This window comes from Falco rusticolus, chromosome 8 (genome assembly GCF_015220075.1).
Source record: "Falco rusticolus isolate bFalRus1 chromosome 8, bFalRus1.pri, whole genome shotgun sequence".
In the NCBI taxonomy this organism is placed as follows: Eukaryota; Metazoa; Chordata; class Aves; order Falconiformes; family Falconidae; genus Falco; species Falco rusticolus.
In genome coordinates, this window is record NC_051194.1 from 21185682 (window position 1) to 21201620 (window position 15939).

The 15939-nt window shown below is 45.2% G+C and overlaps 1 protein-coding gene across 1 annotated transcript in view; it reads right to left on the reverse strand.

Moving 5' to 3' along the window:
* LOC119152173 (pro-neuregulin-2, membrane-bound isoform-like) overlaps nucleotides 1–15939 on the reverse strand; it is a 90493-nt gene that overhangs the window by 13232 nt on the left and 61322 nt on the right. The window contains exons 6-7 of the mRNA XM_037397055.1: nucleotides 11992–12050; nucleotides 519–542 (exon numbers count right to left, since the gene is read on the reverse strand). Of these exons, the coding sequence (XP_037252952.1) occupies nucleotides 519–542; nucleotides 11992–12050 (83 nt within the window). The remainder of the gene's footprint in view (nucleotides 1–518; nucleotides 543–11991; nucleotides 12051–15939) is intronic.

The following is a 15939-nucleotide window of genomic DNA, read 5'->3' on the forward strand; positions in this document are numbered from 1 at the left end:
AGGAGGAATGGCAAAGCTTGTCCTGACCCTTTGTAGGATCCAGTGGAGGTTAATGCGTCCACTATGGTAGTTTCTATAAAAGCCCCTGATCTTCCTAAAACTTGCCTTTCTGTTCCTGGAATGTCTGCTCATTCCCCAGTGGTGCCTGCTGGCAGCCTTTCGGATGGACACAAACTCCAGCTTTTCAGTTAAATACACAAAAGCATGTTGAATGAGGAGATGTATGGCAATTGTACCATCCCACTCATGCCACACACACCAGGCTACTGCTTGAAACAAAGAAAAAAGTGCTGCTAAAAACACACGTGCATTTTTATAGGTTTACATTTAGATTCTGTATTTTGCTTTGTTGTTGGTTTTTGGTTTTGGTGTTGGTTTTCTTTTTTTCAATCGAAACATCTATCTTGGTGCCAGGGAAGAGAACAGAACAGTTGATTTTTTAATCATCCCATTAAAGCCATAAATATGTGGGCAGCTCTTAATGGCTTCTGATTAATAAATGAATGGTTGTTCCATACCCTTTAATTCAAATCCAAGATGCTCTGCCAATGCAGAAAGAAGACAAGGAAGAGAAAGAGAAAGAGAAAAAGAAAAACAGGTCTGTCAGAGAACTCTAATATATAAACACACACACTGTGCAGTTACAGCAGGTTAGCTTTTCTGTAGGCTCAGCAGCAGTTACACAGAAGACAGTGTATGCTTCAGAGCATTTCAAATTCCCACCAGAGCTCATATCTTATGTAAAGAAAGACCCAAACAAATTGCAGTGGAAGTTAATTATGAATTCTTTTAGTTAATTATGAATTCTTTTGAGATGAGCTATGTTTGTTAGTACCTGATATGGAATTCACAGTTTAGGCTGGGGGTGGGGGTGGGGGAAGAAAGGCAAAAAAATGTACACTTGTTCTGAAACAACTCCTAACAGGTCAAAACACATAGTGGCTGCATGAACCTGGTAAAAAACATTCATTCACTTTCTATAGGCAAAATATGCCCTGCATGGTTCCACACGCCCCTCTCTGCCCGGGGGCCTGTGCACCAAAGAAGTGTGCTGGGCAGACAGATATGTGGGCCTGCCAGCACGATTCTGCTGCCCATGACCTCAAGTCTGGTCTTGGATGCACAGCGTCATCTGGCAGCACTGCCTGTAAATCACCTGACAGCATGTCAATCGTGTGAGCACTGCTCTTGGCAGTACGGATCTGCAGCTGAACCACGGATACTGCAAGTGATTAGTTGCCTGGGTGAGGCAATGAATCCCTTGCAGATTTAAGAGTGCAAATTGCACTGGAAGTTTCCCTCAAGTCTCTGATCTTCACATTTCACTTCTACTGTGGTTCTGCATTGTTTTAGAAACAACAAGCATGCTGAAAAAAGCACAGATTGGAGCATCTGCTTTCAGATTCACATTCATTACAAGTAAGATTGCAATTCATCTTGCAGAGATAACACTAAGCAAAGGAGTTTGCCTGATGAATCAACAGCACAGTTATCCATAACAGGTACCCTCAGTTTTAGTAATTTTCCTGGTACCGGCCTCACCTGAAGATAGTTTTTCTTACAAAAACATTAAAGTACTCCATACTTACCACTGTGCACAAAAGTGAGCTCTGCTGTTCCCAATCATGATACACACAAGATTATTTGCAGCTTGGAGGGGTCCAGATTTATGTACTACATTTTCCATAGGAACTGCTTTTTGCTGCACAGAAATATTTGCTTTCTTTTGCAATGCTGTTCAAAATTTAGGTGGTGGGAAATTAGCACTAATTATTACGAAACATGTAAACATGTTTTCTAAAGCAGGTTCTTCTCTTCAAATCAATGCTGACATTTGGGCTTTTTTTGGGGGGACGGGGTTTGGGTAGGGTTGGGTTGTTTTAAATTTGGTATAATTTAAAGGTCACAAAACCTGGCTGCTCTCTGCTTCACTTCTCACAGTTGTGCAAAAGGAACAGCAAACTCTACCGTGTGTTTCACAGTCGTTTTGTACAAGCTGCAGTGACAGACACAATGTGGTGAGCAGCAGAGAACTGGATGGAATCCATTTGTCCTAAACCTCTCAGTTATCACATCTAGCCTTGACCTATTCCTAAGGAACATTACAATTACACACACAGTTTCACCTGACACTATGATAAATGCATGCAGAGATACATTAAATGTCATCTATATATCTACGCTATTGATCCATCTGATAGCTGTATACTGCCTGTAGGGCCACATTTCCTCCCTGTTCCAGGACGATTTGCTGCAACAAGTGCAGCTACAAATGGGTGCAATTCAAAACTTTGCCCCTGCCCCCCCCTTCCTCAGAAATGCCTGTGCAAACGGAGGTGGTGGGCAGGACCTGAGGAACTTCCCACTGTCCCTCTCACATCAGAACTGCAGTTTCTTTTGGCTCCCCAGCCCCACGGAGCAGATACAGCCAGCTGGCTCATTGGATCTTAGCTACAGGTTTCTTCAGCAGGAGACAAACCATGCAACCGTGTAGCAGCTGGAATGTATGTGCCTGCTGCTACCTACAAACCCACTGGTAGCTTTGCAGATAGAGGAAGCCCTGCCCCAGCCTATACTCCTGCATCTGATGTCCATGGCTACTCAACAACCCTCTATCATCATTTCAGGCTACAGAAATTGCTTTGGTATCACCTGTAACTGAACTCTCCCCCTGCTCAGGAGTTGTTCCCAGTCTGGGCAGGTGTTGCCTTCTGTGCTGGGACACTGAAGGAGAAGACACTTCAAGAATAGGCTGGGATTTGGAGGGTTTGTCTCTAAAGAACAAACTGTTCAAAACTATTCATATGTTACAATCTAGAGGCTACTGAGATGACCCCAGCTCCACGGAAAACGTTGCTTCAAAATGTAATCATTCTGCATTCAGCAGAGGGGTATCATCTTCACAAACATGGCTTACCACATAGTGTGTGCCTATTTTATATCAATAATATACCACTTGCTGTAGCAGCCATGTTTGAGAAATCAAAATTTCTCCTAGAGACAACAACTTATTTTAGTCTGGAGCAAAAGATATTCCTGACTGCATACCATGTTTGAAAGTCTCCTTTGCTTTTTTAAGAGGTTGATAAGGAAAAGTAATACATCTTTAAAAGCTTTGAGTTATATTTGCTGCTAGGTGGAGAAGATGCTTAGCATGACATGTAGCACCTGCACTGTGTCCTGCCACAGCTAAGTCAACCTGCATTTTACCCTCCTCGTTAGACTGGCAGTCTGGCAGACTCGGCTTCTGAGGATGCCTAGAAACCCTTGGGCAACAGCCTCCTCTGTGGCCACTAATCATACAGAGGGAGGCATCAGGTCCAGGTAAGTCCTCCAGCTCCTCCAGACAGTGATTCACTCCGTGCTGACAGCAGTGCTTACAATGGGGTGTACTGCACCCCAGGCTTGTGGCAGAGCGACCCTTTGGGGTAGCTAACATTACATGGATGAATCCCATCTGCAGAGACAAAATGATACATGCCAGGAGCGCTGACGGAGCACAGTAGCACTCTCCAGCTCCCATAGGACAAGCTCCTCTGGAAGCAATATAGCCAAAGGCTACCATGCAAATAAATTACAGGTAGCTTTAGGCTGAGAAAACGGGTGTATTATTTTTCTCACACCATCAGTCTTCTGTCTGAACTCCACACGTGCTTCCTAGTCATGGCAAGGAGCTAGGGCTGAGCACCCTGAACTGCTGTGAGACTCCCCAGACTACCTGAAGTGGGGACATGTTTTTTGGAAGATCTCATTCCAAATGCGCCTGCTGAACCTTTCTGAAAATGTTGGACTTAAGATAGAACCCATTCTTCCCAGTGCAGCCATCAGGGTTAAGGAAACAGTAACTATTGGCCTCTTTAAGGCATTACTTTGCAGTATTTATGTTATTTTTTCACCTAAAAGCTAAGCTAGGCTTTTCTGTTTTGATCCTAAAGGAGGCTGGACCAGCAGCTTGGAAATGTTCAAATACCTAACTACAGTATGTATGGCAGAAGGCTGTCCAACAGAGAAAGGCAGCAAGCATGGGAGAGCTGAGGAAGGGGAAAAGTGAAGAAGTATGAAAAAGATAACAAAAATGTTTAATTTTCACACTCTTCATCTCAGCTGAAGCACATCTACAGGGAATTCAGGTTGAATGCCATCACCCAGATTGGTACCACTCAGCTGTTCAAAGCAGGGCTTGCTGAAGAGTCGAGTGATAGATGGACCTTACACTCAAGTCCCCCGAAGGCTGGCATTCAGCTGATGTGGACTGAAAGAAAAAATTCAGTTGGACTTAGGTGCTACCAGTAGGGTGGGCACTCTGTGGACCCACTGTCTGTCAAATTTTGTGGTGGACTTTTTTCTGATCATTGGACAGAAGACAAAATGTTACACTTATTTGATCTGCAGTGACTTTGTGACCATGTTTCTCTCTATAATGTGTTTTACCTGTTTTAAAAGATGAACAGACAAAACCATCTTATCTAAAATATCCTTATAGGAGGAACATCTCCAGACAAAATGGCTCTCACTGAACTGTAGATTTATAGGATGATTAAGAAGGATAAAAGACTTCAGCAAACAGCGGTGAAAACTGGTTCTGTGGTCAGGTGGACTTCAGGCTGCCCAAGAACGTCATTAAGATGTTTCACTACTGCATGCATTATTGCCCCCAGGCACAGATGGTAACCCTAGAGGGCTACCTGGGTCACTCACAGAGCACACTCCAGTGCATGAGACAAAGTGGAGGATTAACATCTGAGGACCAGTAAGACAGACTGTTGGTAATAAATTATATATCCGGGCTTCCCCCAGGGGGTACAGGGAGCAATGCAAGACAGTCCGGTGATGCTGGGGACAGAGAACCCTGTGCTGGTGCTAAGGGCTGGGCAGTTTCCAAGTGGGATCTCCAAGTACAGAGTCTGCAAACTTTCAATAAGCTGCACAGCTATTTCGCTTCTCCAGTACTGTATCAATAAAAATAATTTGTTAGGCCTCAAGAGTCCAGATACATAACGATCGAGAATTAGCAAGTTGCTGTGGATTAGCGTGCAATTTAAGAGATCCCAAAGGGTAACCTGTACTGCTGTCCAGGGGAGAGGAATAACCCTGTTATGATAAACCACAAAAGCCCTGTAATTACCCAGCCACACCACAGCATAGTCATCACCCTGTAATTAAGTGGTCAGTGGTTATTGTGCCATTGAAAGGAAGCTGCAGAATATCTCTGTGGAATTTAAAATGTTGCTAAGCGTTGGTTTAGGATTCAGATGGGTAAGAGGTGGAGGAGGGAACAGAAAAATAGGTAAGAAATAGTATTCTTGCACTTATCATTTTCATATCGCAATCAACAGGTAGAAAACTACTGCTGAATTGAAGTGAACAGAGAAGCTGAAATTCAGATCTAGGCCTTTCCAGAAGAGCTTGAAGTGGTACCTTTGTCCTTCTGCCCACAGGGACACTGCACCTTGGTGTGAGGAGCAAGCGTCCAGAAACCAGCTGTCAGAAAGGTCACTTTTACATGTCAGATGAACAACATTCCTCTGGCTGCAGCCTGGTGACTTCAGAATGAACGGGACCATCCCTCAGAAAAATGAGAAGGCTCTCACCCAGTGAGCCTGCACCACTCTGCTTCCACGGCGGTTTAGTCAGCAGGGATGGAGCCAGTTCGCGTGCCACTGTGGGAACATGCAATTCTGTTTCCAGCCCAGAGAGCCTGATGCAGACACTGCAAATAGAAATGTTTATGCTTTTCTGGCTGGAAAGGCTCTATGAAAGCAATTTCCTTGGCAAGAATGACTGATAGGAAGACCCAGACATCCGATCTGCAGGAAATGTGTTATGATAGGGCAGGAATCATGTTGATGAGATCATTACATAGATCACACCCAGTGATGGTGTGGTGGATGCTTAAGAACAGATGGTGGTTCTCATCTCTAGAAATACCCATATTCATCATCTATTGTTGTAAGGAATCTATAATGCCTATGCCAGGGAAATGTCCTGCCACACGGCAAATCGATCAGGAGCCAGACCCATCACACCAAACGTTGATGGCTACAGTCAGGGAGTCCTGGGAGACATATCAAGCAGGGAAGTCAGGATACACTTTCATATCAGCGCCCACTGCAAGCAGAGTTGACCAGATAGTCTGTGACTGCAAGACTGATTTCTCAGCTCAAGCCCTTCTCCATTGTGTTTCCAGATCACTACACTGAGTACATGCAAAAAGAGCAAGTGCCTTCCTCCCCTTCAGAAAAAGGATTTGATGCCTGAATCTTAGGGGACCCCAAAGTTGAAGAGAAAACCTGCTCTCCCCAATGGACAGCAGAAAATGCTACTCTGTGCTTCCAAGGCAGACCAGTAGGAAGACTCCAACTATGAATTAAAAGTCAATCTGTAAAGAAACCAAGAATGAAATATGGGGTAAAAATGGAGAATATGCTAGATTACATTGTATATGAATGTCAGCTCTATTCCAGGATTTTTACAGGCAGGCTACAGACTTCAACTAAAGTTAGGTCATGAAGTAGAAAATGAAAATGTTTCACTAACAAGAAGATGAATGGTATGGTATTTTCCTCTGGATCAGTGACAATTATTTTGGGTGATGAATAAATAGCAAAGTTAAGATGAAATTTCAGATTCCACAGTCAAGAGACAAGCATAAACACAAAAAATCATCCCAAATTTCTAAATTGTTCCATAAACTGCAAGTGAAAGGATCCAAATGTGCCGACTTAGGCAAGGTATAAACGTTCTCACTCACAATGTTTAACTTTTAGTATCTTGGCCCCACCAGAAGTGAAATAGCTGCCAACATGTTTTACAAAACCTTTACAATCAGCCAGTCCAAAGACTGGCAAATTACTTGAAACTTCCAGCAGGGCTTTACAAAGACCAGAAAAGTTTCTTGTAGGAGAGAGAAGACAGAGCTAGATTGTGATCTGATGTAGAAGAGCAGCTATGAAATACAGGTGCCAGAACAGCTTTTTTTTTAAAAAGACTTTCTTAAGAGGAAGGATGATTTTGGACATGCTTTTGTCTTCTGCAAAGAGCTGCAAGCCATCATTGTGTCTTTGAAGCTGGACCCAGGAGACAGCTGTCAACTGGGTGAGTCTCCAGTACCACCCAGAAGCTCTCGTACTAGAAAGACTTCCTGACTCTTTTGTGATATTGCTGAATTTTTACCCATGTGTACCAGTAGAGATGAAGATCTGATGGCAAAAGCTAAATGCTCCCAGGATACTAATGCTATGGATTAATTCAGGCTGTGCATCAACTGTTTGATGTGTTAAAATTCTGTTCTCACTAGTGCATGGACAGCCATGCAGAGACACCTGTGATCTGTGACTCTTCAGGTACTACCTGTACCAGGGTCCTGGGGGAGCCATCCAACAGCTAAACCTCTGAGTTTGTACTCATCACCCTCAGCACCTTGGAGAATGAGACATCTCATCCTTGTGGCAGCACTGGAGCTCAATTAGACAAATGCTTCCTCTTTGGTTGCCAAAACTTGGGTGACTATGAAGGAAGCCTGGGGTATGAATTTGGACTCAGACCTCTAACACAAATTTCTAAAAGCCCACTGAAAAAAAATAATGAGTGTCTGGCTGCACTATTGCTGCAAAGCAGGGAGCAGGGAGGATAGGGGTCAGAAGACAAGCTCATGATGTGAGCTCAGATTTCCAGTATGGCTGGTTACTCCTTGCCTGCACATCACAACCCCCATGGCCAGGATCGGGGAGGATTCCTGCTTTAGATCATATTTTGGAGTTAGGATCTCCCCGCCCTCTGGTTTCATTGGAGTTATATCATAACTGCAAGATCTAACTCCTGGAACTAGTGGACAAGATGACTTTACCATCATATGTACAATGCAGTATATATATTAATTATATCTGCAATGGCAATTGTATGGAGACATAGAAATATGAAGACCTTGATGTGAAAAAAAATTTAGTAGGATGATTTAATGACTCATCACCCATGGAAATAATCCTTTATATTCTCACCTGCCAGGACATTCCCGTTTTATATAGTAATTGCAGACAATCACGGTCCCCTCTGTTCACTGCCATTAATTCTCCTTCAGTTTAAATTAAAACTGCTTTAAATGTTTCTTTAACGTGCCTCAGTTATATTGCACAGCCTCTGTAAGGCTTTCCTCTTGCAGGTTAGTTAAACCCTAGACGACATGATCCACTAACCTTGACCCATCAGCCAATTCCTTATGCGTGGATGAAGGCGTGTGCAGAGACCAACTGAGATCAGTGAAATACTGTACAGACACAAGGGATCTAACCAGGCTTAAGTCTGGACATCTTTTTCTTCTCAGATATGTACCTTTCAACTATTATAATCTTAGTGAATGCACAATTGTTTGCTCTGACATCTCTCCTTCCTTCTTCTGGTAGGTTTTCTGTTCTGATGAATGTGGGAGAGGCATCTGTCATATTGCCCTAAACTCACCTAGGATAAACAGGCTAAAGCTTTTAAGTTTTCTTTGCCCATACTTACTGGAGGTGGGATTACTGTGTGTCAGTGTCTCAAAGGCTCTCATCTGTGTTGCTGCCATTTAGCCGGTTATCATCTGTCTGCTGACTGGCGGTAGCCAACTATCTGCACATACCTAGCCACTGCTGTGCAAAATAAATGGGCTGCCTTAGATCTCCTTGTGGCATGAGCTTTGCTAGAAAACAGAACATGAGAGGCTTAGATGAGTGCAGGCTTAGTGTGAAGGCAGGCTCAGAGAGCCGGTGCAGTCAGGTCCAACAACCCTGCTCAGCAGTGGCACCTCGCCAGGCCAGAGCGATGCTGTCTGCACTACACATCCCTTTTCTCAGCTAAGTAGCTGTTTTAGCATGCTTCACTTCTTTTCTGCAGTATCTCAACACATTTCCCATTACATCTGTGTTAGAATGCAAGCAAAATAAAATGTAAACTCCTTATAAGCAGATAGGAACCAACCACCGAGATACTTGCTTGAATTCTGCTGTTGCAAATTCCCACCAAAAGCAAATGCTATATACAACTCCTAGCGAGCTCCTCTGTACAATCTGTTAGAAAATAGCAACAGTGTGAGCATAACAGAAAAAAAAAACCCTCAAGCTTTAACATTTCCTCTTCATTTTCAAGCAGCAAGGGTATAGACCTAAAATGTCTGGAAGTAGTCCCTTGATTATATGGTTGTAACAGCAACACAGAGAGACATCACATGCAAGAAAACCTTTCTAAATAAATCTAATTTGCATCTTCATAAATGCAGTGGTCTAGCAGGTATTTTAGACAATCAAAGAAAAACAAACCTCCAGAGCTACCTGTCAAACAGACAAAGACAGTTCGGACTCCTAGAGAATGTGGCGAGTTTTACCTGAGCAAAACCTGAATGAGCATTTAAACTGGTGAGATAGGAAGCTGCTAGCAGAAGAAAGATACACAACATCTGGCATGATGCTGGGATGCTGCACCATCTCCATCTGTGCCCCAAATTTGGCAAAGTATCTGCTATATCTTTTCAGAACAGCATCTTAAATTTAGTCCCCTTTGCAGGGACTCTCACTCAGCCACGGGATATACGTACTAAAAGTCATATTGCAATATTTAGTATTTATGTTAAAGTATCAGAAGGTTCTGATCTAGGCCTGAAAACCTAAAATACCCCAAATGCATTTAAAACAACACCAGTGTAGGCATCCTTATTTACTGTTTAAGTATATGTCAAGTTCTGGCAGTGTTCTCAAAACATAAATCAGGACAGAGTTATTTTATTTCCAGTGGAAATTCCTGAACCTCATTTAATCTGTTTCAGCTTTTGACCTGTCAGAACCCATATGGGATGAAGTACTGAGTGAATTACAGAGCAGCAGTAACTTCTACTGTGCCCTAATTATTGATTAAACTAGAAAGTAAGCATTTGCAGAGTCCAGATTCAAGTAAAATGCCTTTCCTATTCAGAAGAACACCAAGTTCAGTGCATGCTTTTCTGCAGTGTTGCTGTTACATGTATTACCCAACTATGACCTGAAAGTGAAAACAGCTATAAACATACATGAATCATCATCTTAGATGATTTTTATCCAAGTTCAGACAGGTAACCTGGATTGTTAAGCTGTTTTTACCTTACTATACTGCGGTTAAAGCAGAATTGAGTTAAGGAAATGTACATGTGTCAGCTTTAAAGTTGGCATTGTTCCTCTAACACATGAATAAAATTTAAACAAATCTCATTCCCATAAAAAGCAGCACTCTGCAGGCCGGGGAAAAAACACATGCCATTTACTCTTGCCATTAATGTTCTGAAAAGGCATTTTCCTGACATAAAACTCATTTTCACCCGTGTCGGTTTTGCAGCATGGCAACAATAACGTTTAAGCCAGTTGGACACCACACCATGAAGCATGCTACAAATCAGCTGCGTCAGGTGAGCATCCCACTGCTGTCTGCAGCAGGGATCCCTGATACCACAGGCTTAAAAGTGGAAAGGGAACACTTTTGCATCAGGTTAAAGATCAAAACAGAATGCTTTGTTTTGTCATTTTAAAAAGAGCTTACTTGGATGTTTTAGTCTGAAAATAAATCAATGGAGGTTTCAACTTTGGAAGGCAATTTGGAACAAAAGGCAATGTAAAAACATCAAGTTGTCCCAGGGGCCTCACAAAGCCCATTTGCTTCTTGTCTGTATACTCTGCAGAAGGGAGACTAATGGGAGGCTTGCCGGCTATTAGCACGTGCTAATGAGGCTCCTGCTACTGCCAGTTCAGGAGGAGGGCTGCTGGATTTCTTACAGAGCATGGGAGAAGGGGTACTGGCAATCAAAGAGTCATCATGGAGAGGCATTTCTCCTCTGGTTCCCTCTAATTAAAGCCTCTTTTGTGGCTCTTTTTAAAAAGCCTCTGTAAAATCACCATTTGTGGTGGTCCGCACAGCCAGCATGGAGGCAGGATGGGTCACACAGAGGGTCACCATGGGTGATGCCCTGCGCTGTAATTGCACCTCCTTTCAGGTCAGTCCTTGCCCAGACCAGGATCCCACCGATGCTGGGACACTGAATATGGACCCAGAGAAGTTACCTGCCTTGAACAAAATGAACTGGTGATATCTATAAGCGAGGCATCACTGGAGACCTAGAGACTGTAGGAACTGGAAACTAGACACTGGGAAGCATTAAGCGCAAAGGCTCTTCAGACTGTGTCCCAGCATCAGTGGGATATTTACACCTACTGAATATGAGGTTAAAGGATCAGTCACTGTTGTTAGACACAACCCCATATGCAAGGTTGTCCAGCCCCTTAGGAGAGACACGAACATCTCTGTATCGAGGAGGGATATGGTCTGAGATGCCCAGTCAGCAGATTTAGCCCATATCTGGCATGGCACTGAGGCATGGGAAGCCCTGGGACAGTGGCAGCCACCAGTGTGACCAATCTCTGGGGCTCCAGGCATGCATGTGTGCCCCGTCCAGCCTTCCTGCCAAGCTCCAGGACCTGCCTATGAACCAGCCTCCAACCATCTCACCTGAACAGCATGGATGCTTGGTTTAGCATCCTCACCTCAGGGCAAGTTTCACTACAGCCCTCCCCCATGGTTTTCTCAGTTCATACAAAGAGACTCACACACCCCCTCACAAGAGCCATGGGAAAAGGTACATCTCTTGCACTGCACGTCATAGCCCATCTTGAGACAGTAATGCTAGCAGGTAGAGCTTACCACACAGACTGTTCTCACACAGCACACCACATAACCTTGTGCCTTATTTGCATTTTGCATGAAAAGAGCAAGCAACATTACATTCAATCAGAAATGAAAGCAGAACCCATTCTAACAAATGGGGAGATGACAGGAGCCCCGATTCTCCTCTTGAACACGATCACAGCTCCTCTTAGGGCCAAGCAGAGCTGGGAGTGCACAAGACAGGAAGAGGGCTCTTGGAGAACAGAAGAACCTGCTTTAAGGACACAACACAGAGCTACAATAACCAGGGAGAGAAAGAAGTAGAAAGAGACATACTGGAGAAGCTGACCATTGCGAAATGCTGACACCGGTCTCCTGTGAATTCGATCGGACACCTACCGAAAGAAAGAAAACCAGAGAGAGAGAAACAAGATAGCAAAATGACACCCAAACAGACTGAACTGAGGCCCCTTCTGATCCCTTCCATGAGTCCTATCCATCAGCTTTCAGCCTTCACCCTTACCTGCATCCCTAAGCCCTAGCCCAAAGCTGACACCAAGAGCCATCCCTGACTAGACCACTCTACATCCACCGCTGTGCCCGGGAGGTTTTAAGTAGCGTGGTGCATTGTTTGTCTTCAAACATACTTTGCTTAGGATCTGGCATGTACAATCGCAAAGGCAGTTTCTCCAAACATCTCTGTCCGAAGAATCCGTTTGGACATCTGGAGGGGAAAAGGGGAGAAATCACAGAACATGTCTGGCACCATTCTTGAGGCTAAGGTCAGAAATAAAAAGTGCATTGTGATGAATGGAAAAATAAAGGCTTTACGCGCATATTTACTCTTTGCTTTGCTTTAACCAGGCACCTGCAACATCAGCATTCCAGCTCTGTTTTTGGCCTGGGTCTTCAAGCCATCAGCCAAACCCCTCCTTCCTTCCTCTGCCTGCCTACTTCCTTCTCACCTGCTAGAAGCACCAGCTGGCAGGAAGACTGAGATGGGCTGGATGCTACTTTCAGAGACTCTCCTTGGAGATGCTATCTAGACAAGACTGGCAAGAGGCACCACAGAGCGGCGAGCAGCTACTCAGATGACAGAGAGCATTGCGTATGGCAAGCGCCTTCCTGTTACTGCCCCAGAGGTACCTGCGGGATGTTCCAGGGAAAGGGGTTATGTTGCGGTTAGGCAGAAAGCGTGTACAGAGTCTCTGTATTAACAGAGAGACAGGGACAGAGAAGAAAGCCAAACTGAACAGGTCTCACATGCTGCCCAACTGCGAGACTCTCAGGCTATCGCCACCAACGTTACCTGATGGGCTGAGATGTGCCAGCTCACGGGGCGCTGCTTATACATTATCACAGTGCTGCAGTGGCAGGGACAGTGCCCTGCAGACAAGGGCCACCAGGCACTTACATGCTCTTGAGTAAGCTCCCCGGAACAGCTCCCATGCTGAGCCAGGTTTGGGGAGCATGGAGACATGGCTGGGGGTGCAGCAGGAGCTGTGGAACCACACACTGTGTAGCAGCAGCACTGGCATCCTCTGCACTGTGACCCACCGCGGCTGTGGATGAACCTGGGAAACGGTGGGAGCTTGGCTGTGGGTGGTCAGATGCCTCTCTCCCAGGCACTTATCTCTCTCCCTCACTTCACATCTTTTCTTCTGGCCTCCTTGGACAGTCCCTCAAAGTTATCCCTAGCTTTCTTCGAGCTATTACCTACCTGTCCCACAACCCCCTCCCTCCTTCCTCAACTGACCTCTCTTTCCTCTGAGCTTAAGAGGGTTTTTTATCATTATAGCTAGAATCTTAACATCTCTTTTCCAACTTCCCAGGGTAAGTGGGACATATCAGATCTCCCTTGCTCTCAGATGCCACCCACAAGATCACACTGTCCCTCAGTGTTTGGCTGGCCCCAGCTGGTCAGCAAAGAAGGGACTGAAAGGCACCTCAGCAAAATGGTTGTGAACCAGAGGCCCGAGCCCGAGGTCAATGGCTTAGCTCCCTGCCAGTCCACTGTGAAGGACAGCAAGCAACTAGAAGGGCCTTGGCAGAGCATCAGATGACTGGTCCCCACCAACATGTGGTGGGGTGAAGCAGGGCAGGTCTGGGTCCCACAAGCTTGCTGCCAGCCCCGCGTGGGCAGTGCAGATCTGACCCTTTCATGCCTCCCAAAGGTACACTAATGCCTGCTCCCAGGCTATGGACACAGCAAAGGGGATGAGAAATGGATGGGTTTGATGTTCAATATGACCAAAGCTTTGCAGTTCTAAAGCTTGTTGGCAGATTAATTCTGTGCTGTTGCTCAAGGGCTGTGGCAGCATTTGTCGTTCTTGACAGATTTATATTTAGATGGCACGTTACAGATTTGCAACTCCAGTGGCAATAAAAAAAAGTCAGGAAGAGAGATGAATTCTTGTTTTTTTCTCCTTGCTTAAGGGAATACAGACAGGTTTTTCAGCAACTATCTAGTTCCCTTCAGAGGAAGAGGTAGAAATTAGAAAGTCTTCCCCATTCATTATGACCAGAAAACCTTGATTTTTAATAGTTGTCCCTCATCACAGACACACACTGATTTGGGCCAGCAGTTCAGAATCATGACATGTGAGGGAATGCTAGGGGCTCTCATCAGCTGCACCAGCTGTACAGACCAAGGGTACACCAGCCCACCTGTCAGGCCTGCAAGGATACCAGCTTCTCCAAGCTGGAGGGCTCCTCTCCAGACGGGAAAGGTGAGATTCTGCTGAGATCTGGGGAAGGGACGATGTGGCTGGGCACAAGGCAGGCCAGGGTGCAAAGATCTGTGGCAATGGACGTTGCTGGCACCATTCCCTCAGTGCACTGATATCTAATCCCCACCTGGAGACTTGCATGAGCACTCACTGGGGGGAAGACCGAGGCATTTGCTGACACACTAATACACAACTGGCACAGGCTCCTAAAGGAAGCCATCCACCTGTGGGACAGCCTGCTGGCACTCCAGAGGCAGCCTGAGCCTCAGTGCTGAATGCCTGCAGGGGACCTGCAGATACACCTCTGAATCCAGCATGATCCAAGAAGATACAGCCAATAAAAGGCTGGATAATCTCTCCATCCCATCTACTGTCCTTGTCCACCTCAACACCCCCACAGCTCCAAACTTGTCCCATAAAGAATGCATTTCCCAGTTCTCCGAGGCAGGGTGCCCCATGTCCAGGGGACATTTCACCCGCTGTCCCCCTCACAGAAGAAAACTTTGGAAGGCCCTGCATGACTGGTGTGGCTTTGGCACTTGACTTCTTGCTGGTTTTCACTGCAGTTTTGGTAGGTCTGCACTGAGCAAAAAAAGCCGGTGCACCTTCACTGCCCATGACCAAACCTGTTTTCTGTGCCATACAGCATCTGGGTTTTGGGACCTATGCTAACACCTCCATGTGCACCCCAAACTGTTTGGGGAGAATTTCAGGGCATGGCTCTGCATAAGGCTTCACTGAACTCCCTAGTTATACACTTACATTTCTCAGTATCCAAGTCACTTTTGAAACTGGAAATTTGACTCTCTGGTCAGGCAAATATCTTTGAAAAATTCACCCTCTTCTCTCATTCTTGGATGTTGATGTCTTGGAGCACAGGAAAGGGAGACATGCCCATAATGTTGTTTCAATACTAGGGAGCTCAGCCAGCTCCCAAGCAAAGCCCAGCCCAAGAGGTTATCATCAGACATGAGGCTTGTTGACTGTCCCCATGATGAAGCAGAGGGAGCTGGTTCTGGGAAGCGGACTGAAGAAGATGCCCTGTTGGCAATCGAAGAGCACAAACCTGAGGCAGCTGGGTGATGCAGACTCACAAGGACAGCCCTAGGGAAGCATGATTTTGGAGAAACCTTTAAGAGATTGCACTGTGGCTTGAACAAGGCATCCAAAATAGGTGTCTTCACAATCCTTTTTGAAGTTTACTCATCACCACTGATAGTATTGAACTTCAAGGGTATCCAATTTAGCTTGCAACGTGCTGCCCGTCTGTTTGGGTTCTGAGATTCCATGTATGTTGTGAGGACGCCAAAGGGCGTCAAGGGTGCTGCTGAATGAAGCCAATGTCCTACCCACCTCCAAAAGAGGTTCTTTGCCTGAATGGAGCTAAAACTGTGTCAGGTACACACCTGCAAGAGGTCAGCCAAGGCTGGAATTTCAGTGTGGGACTGAAGCTGTACGCCATTAAGGAAAGACCAAAAATTACATGAAAATTTGTGGAAGGAAATAAAAACCCAGAGAAAGAATTGGTGAGAAGTGAAAAAGTAAAACAGAAAAG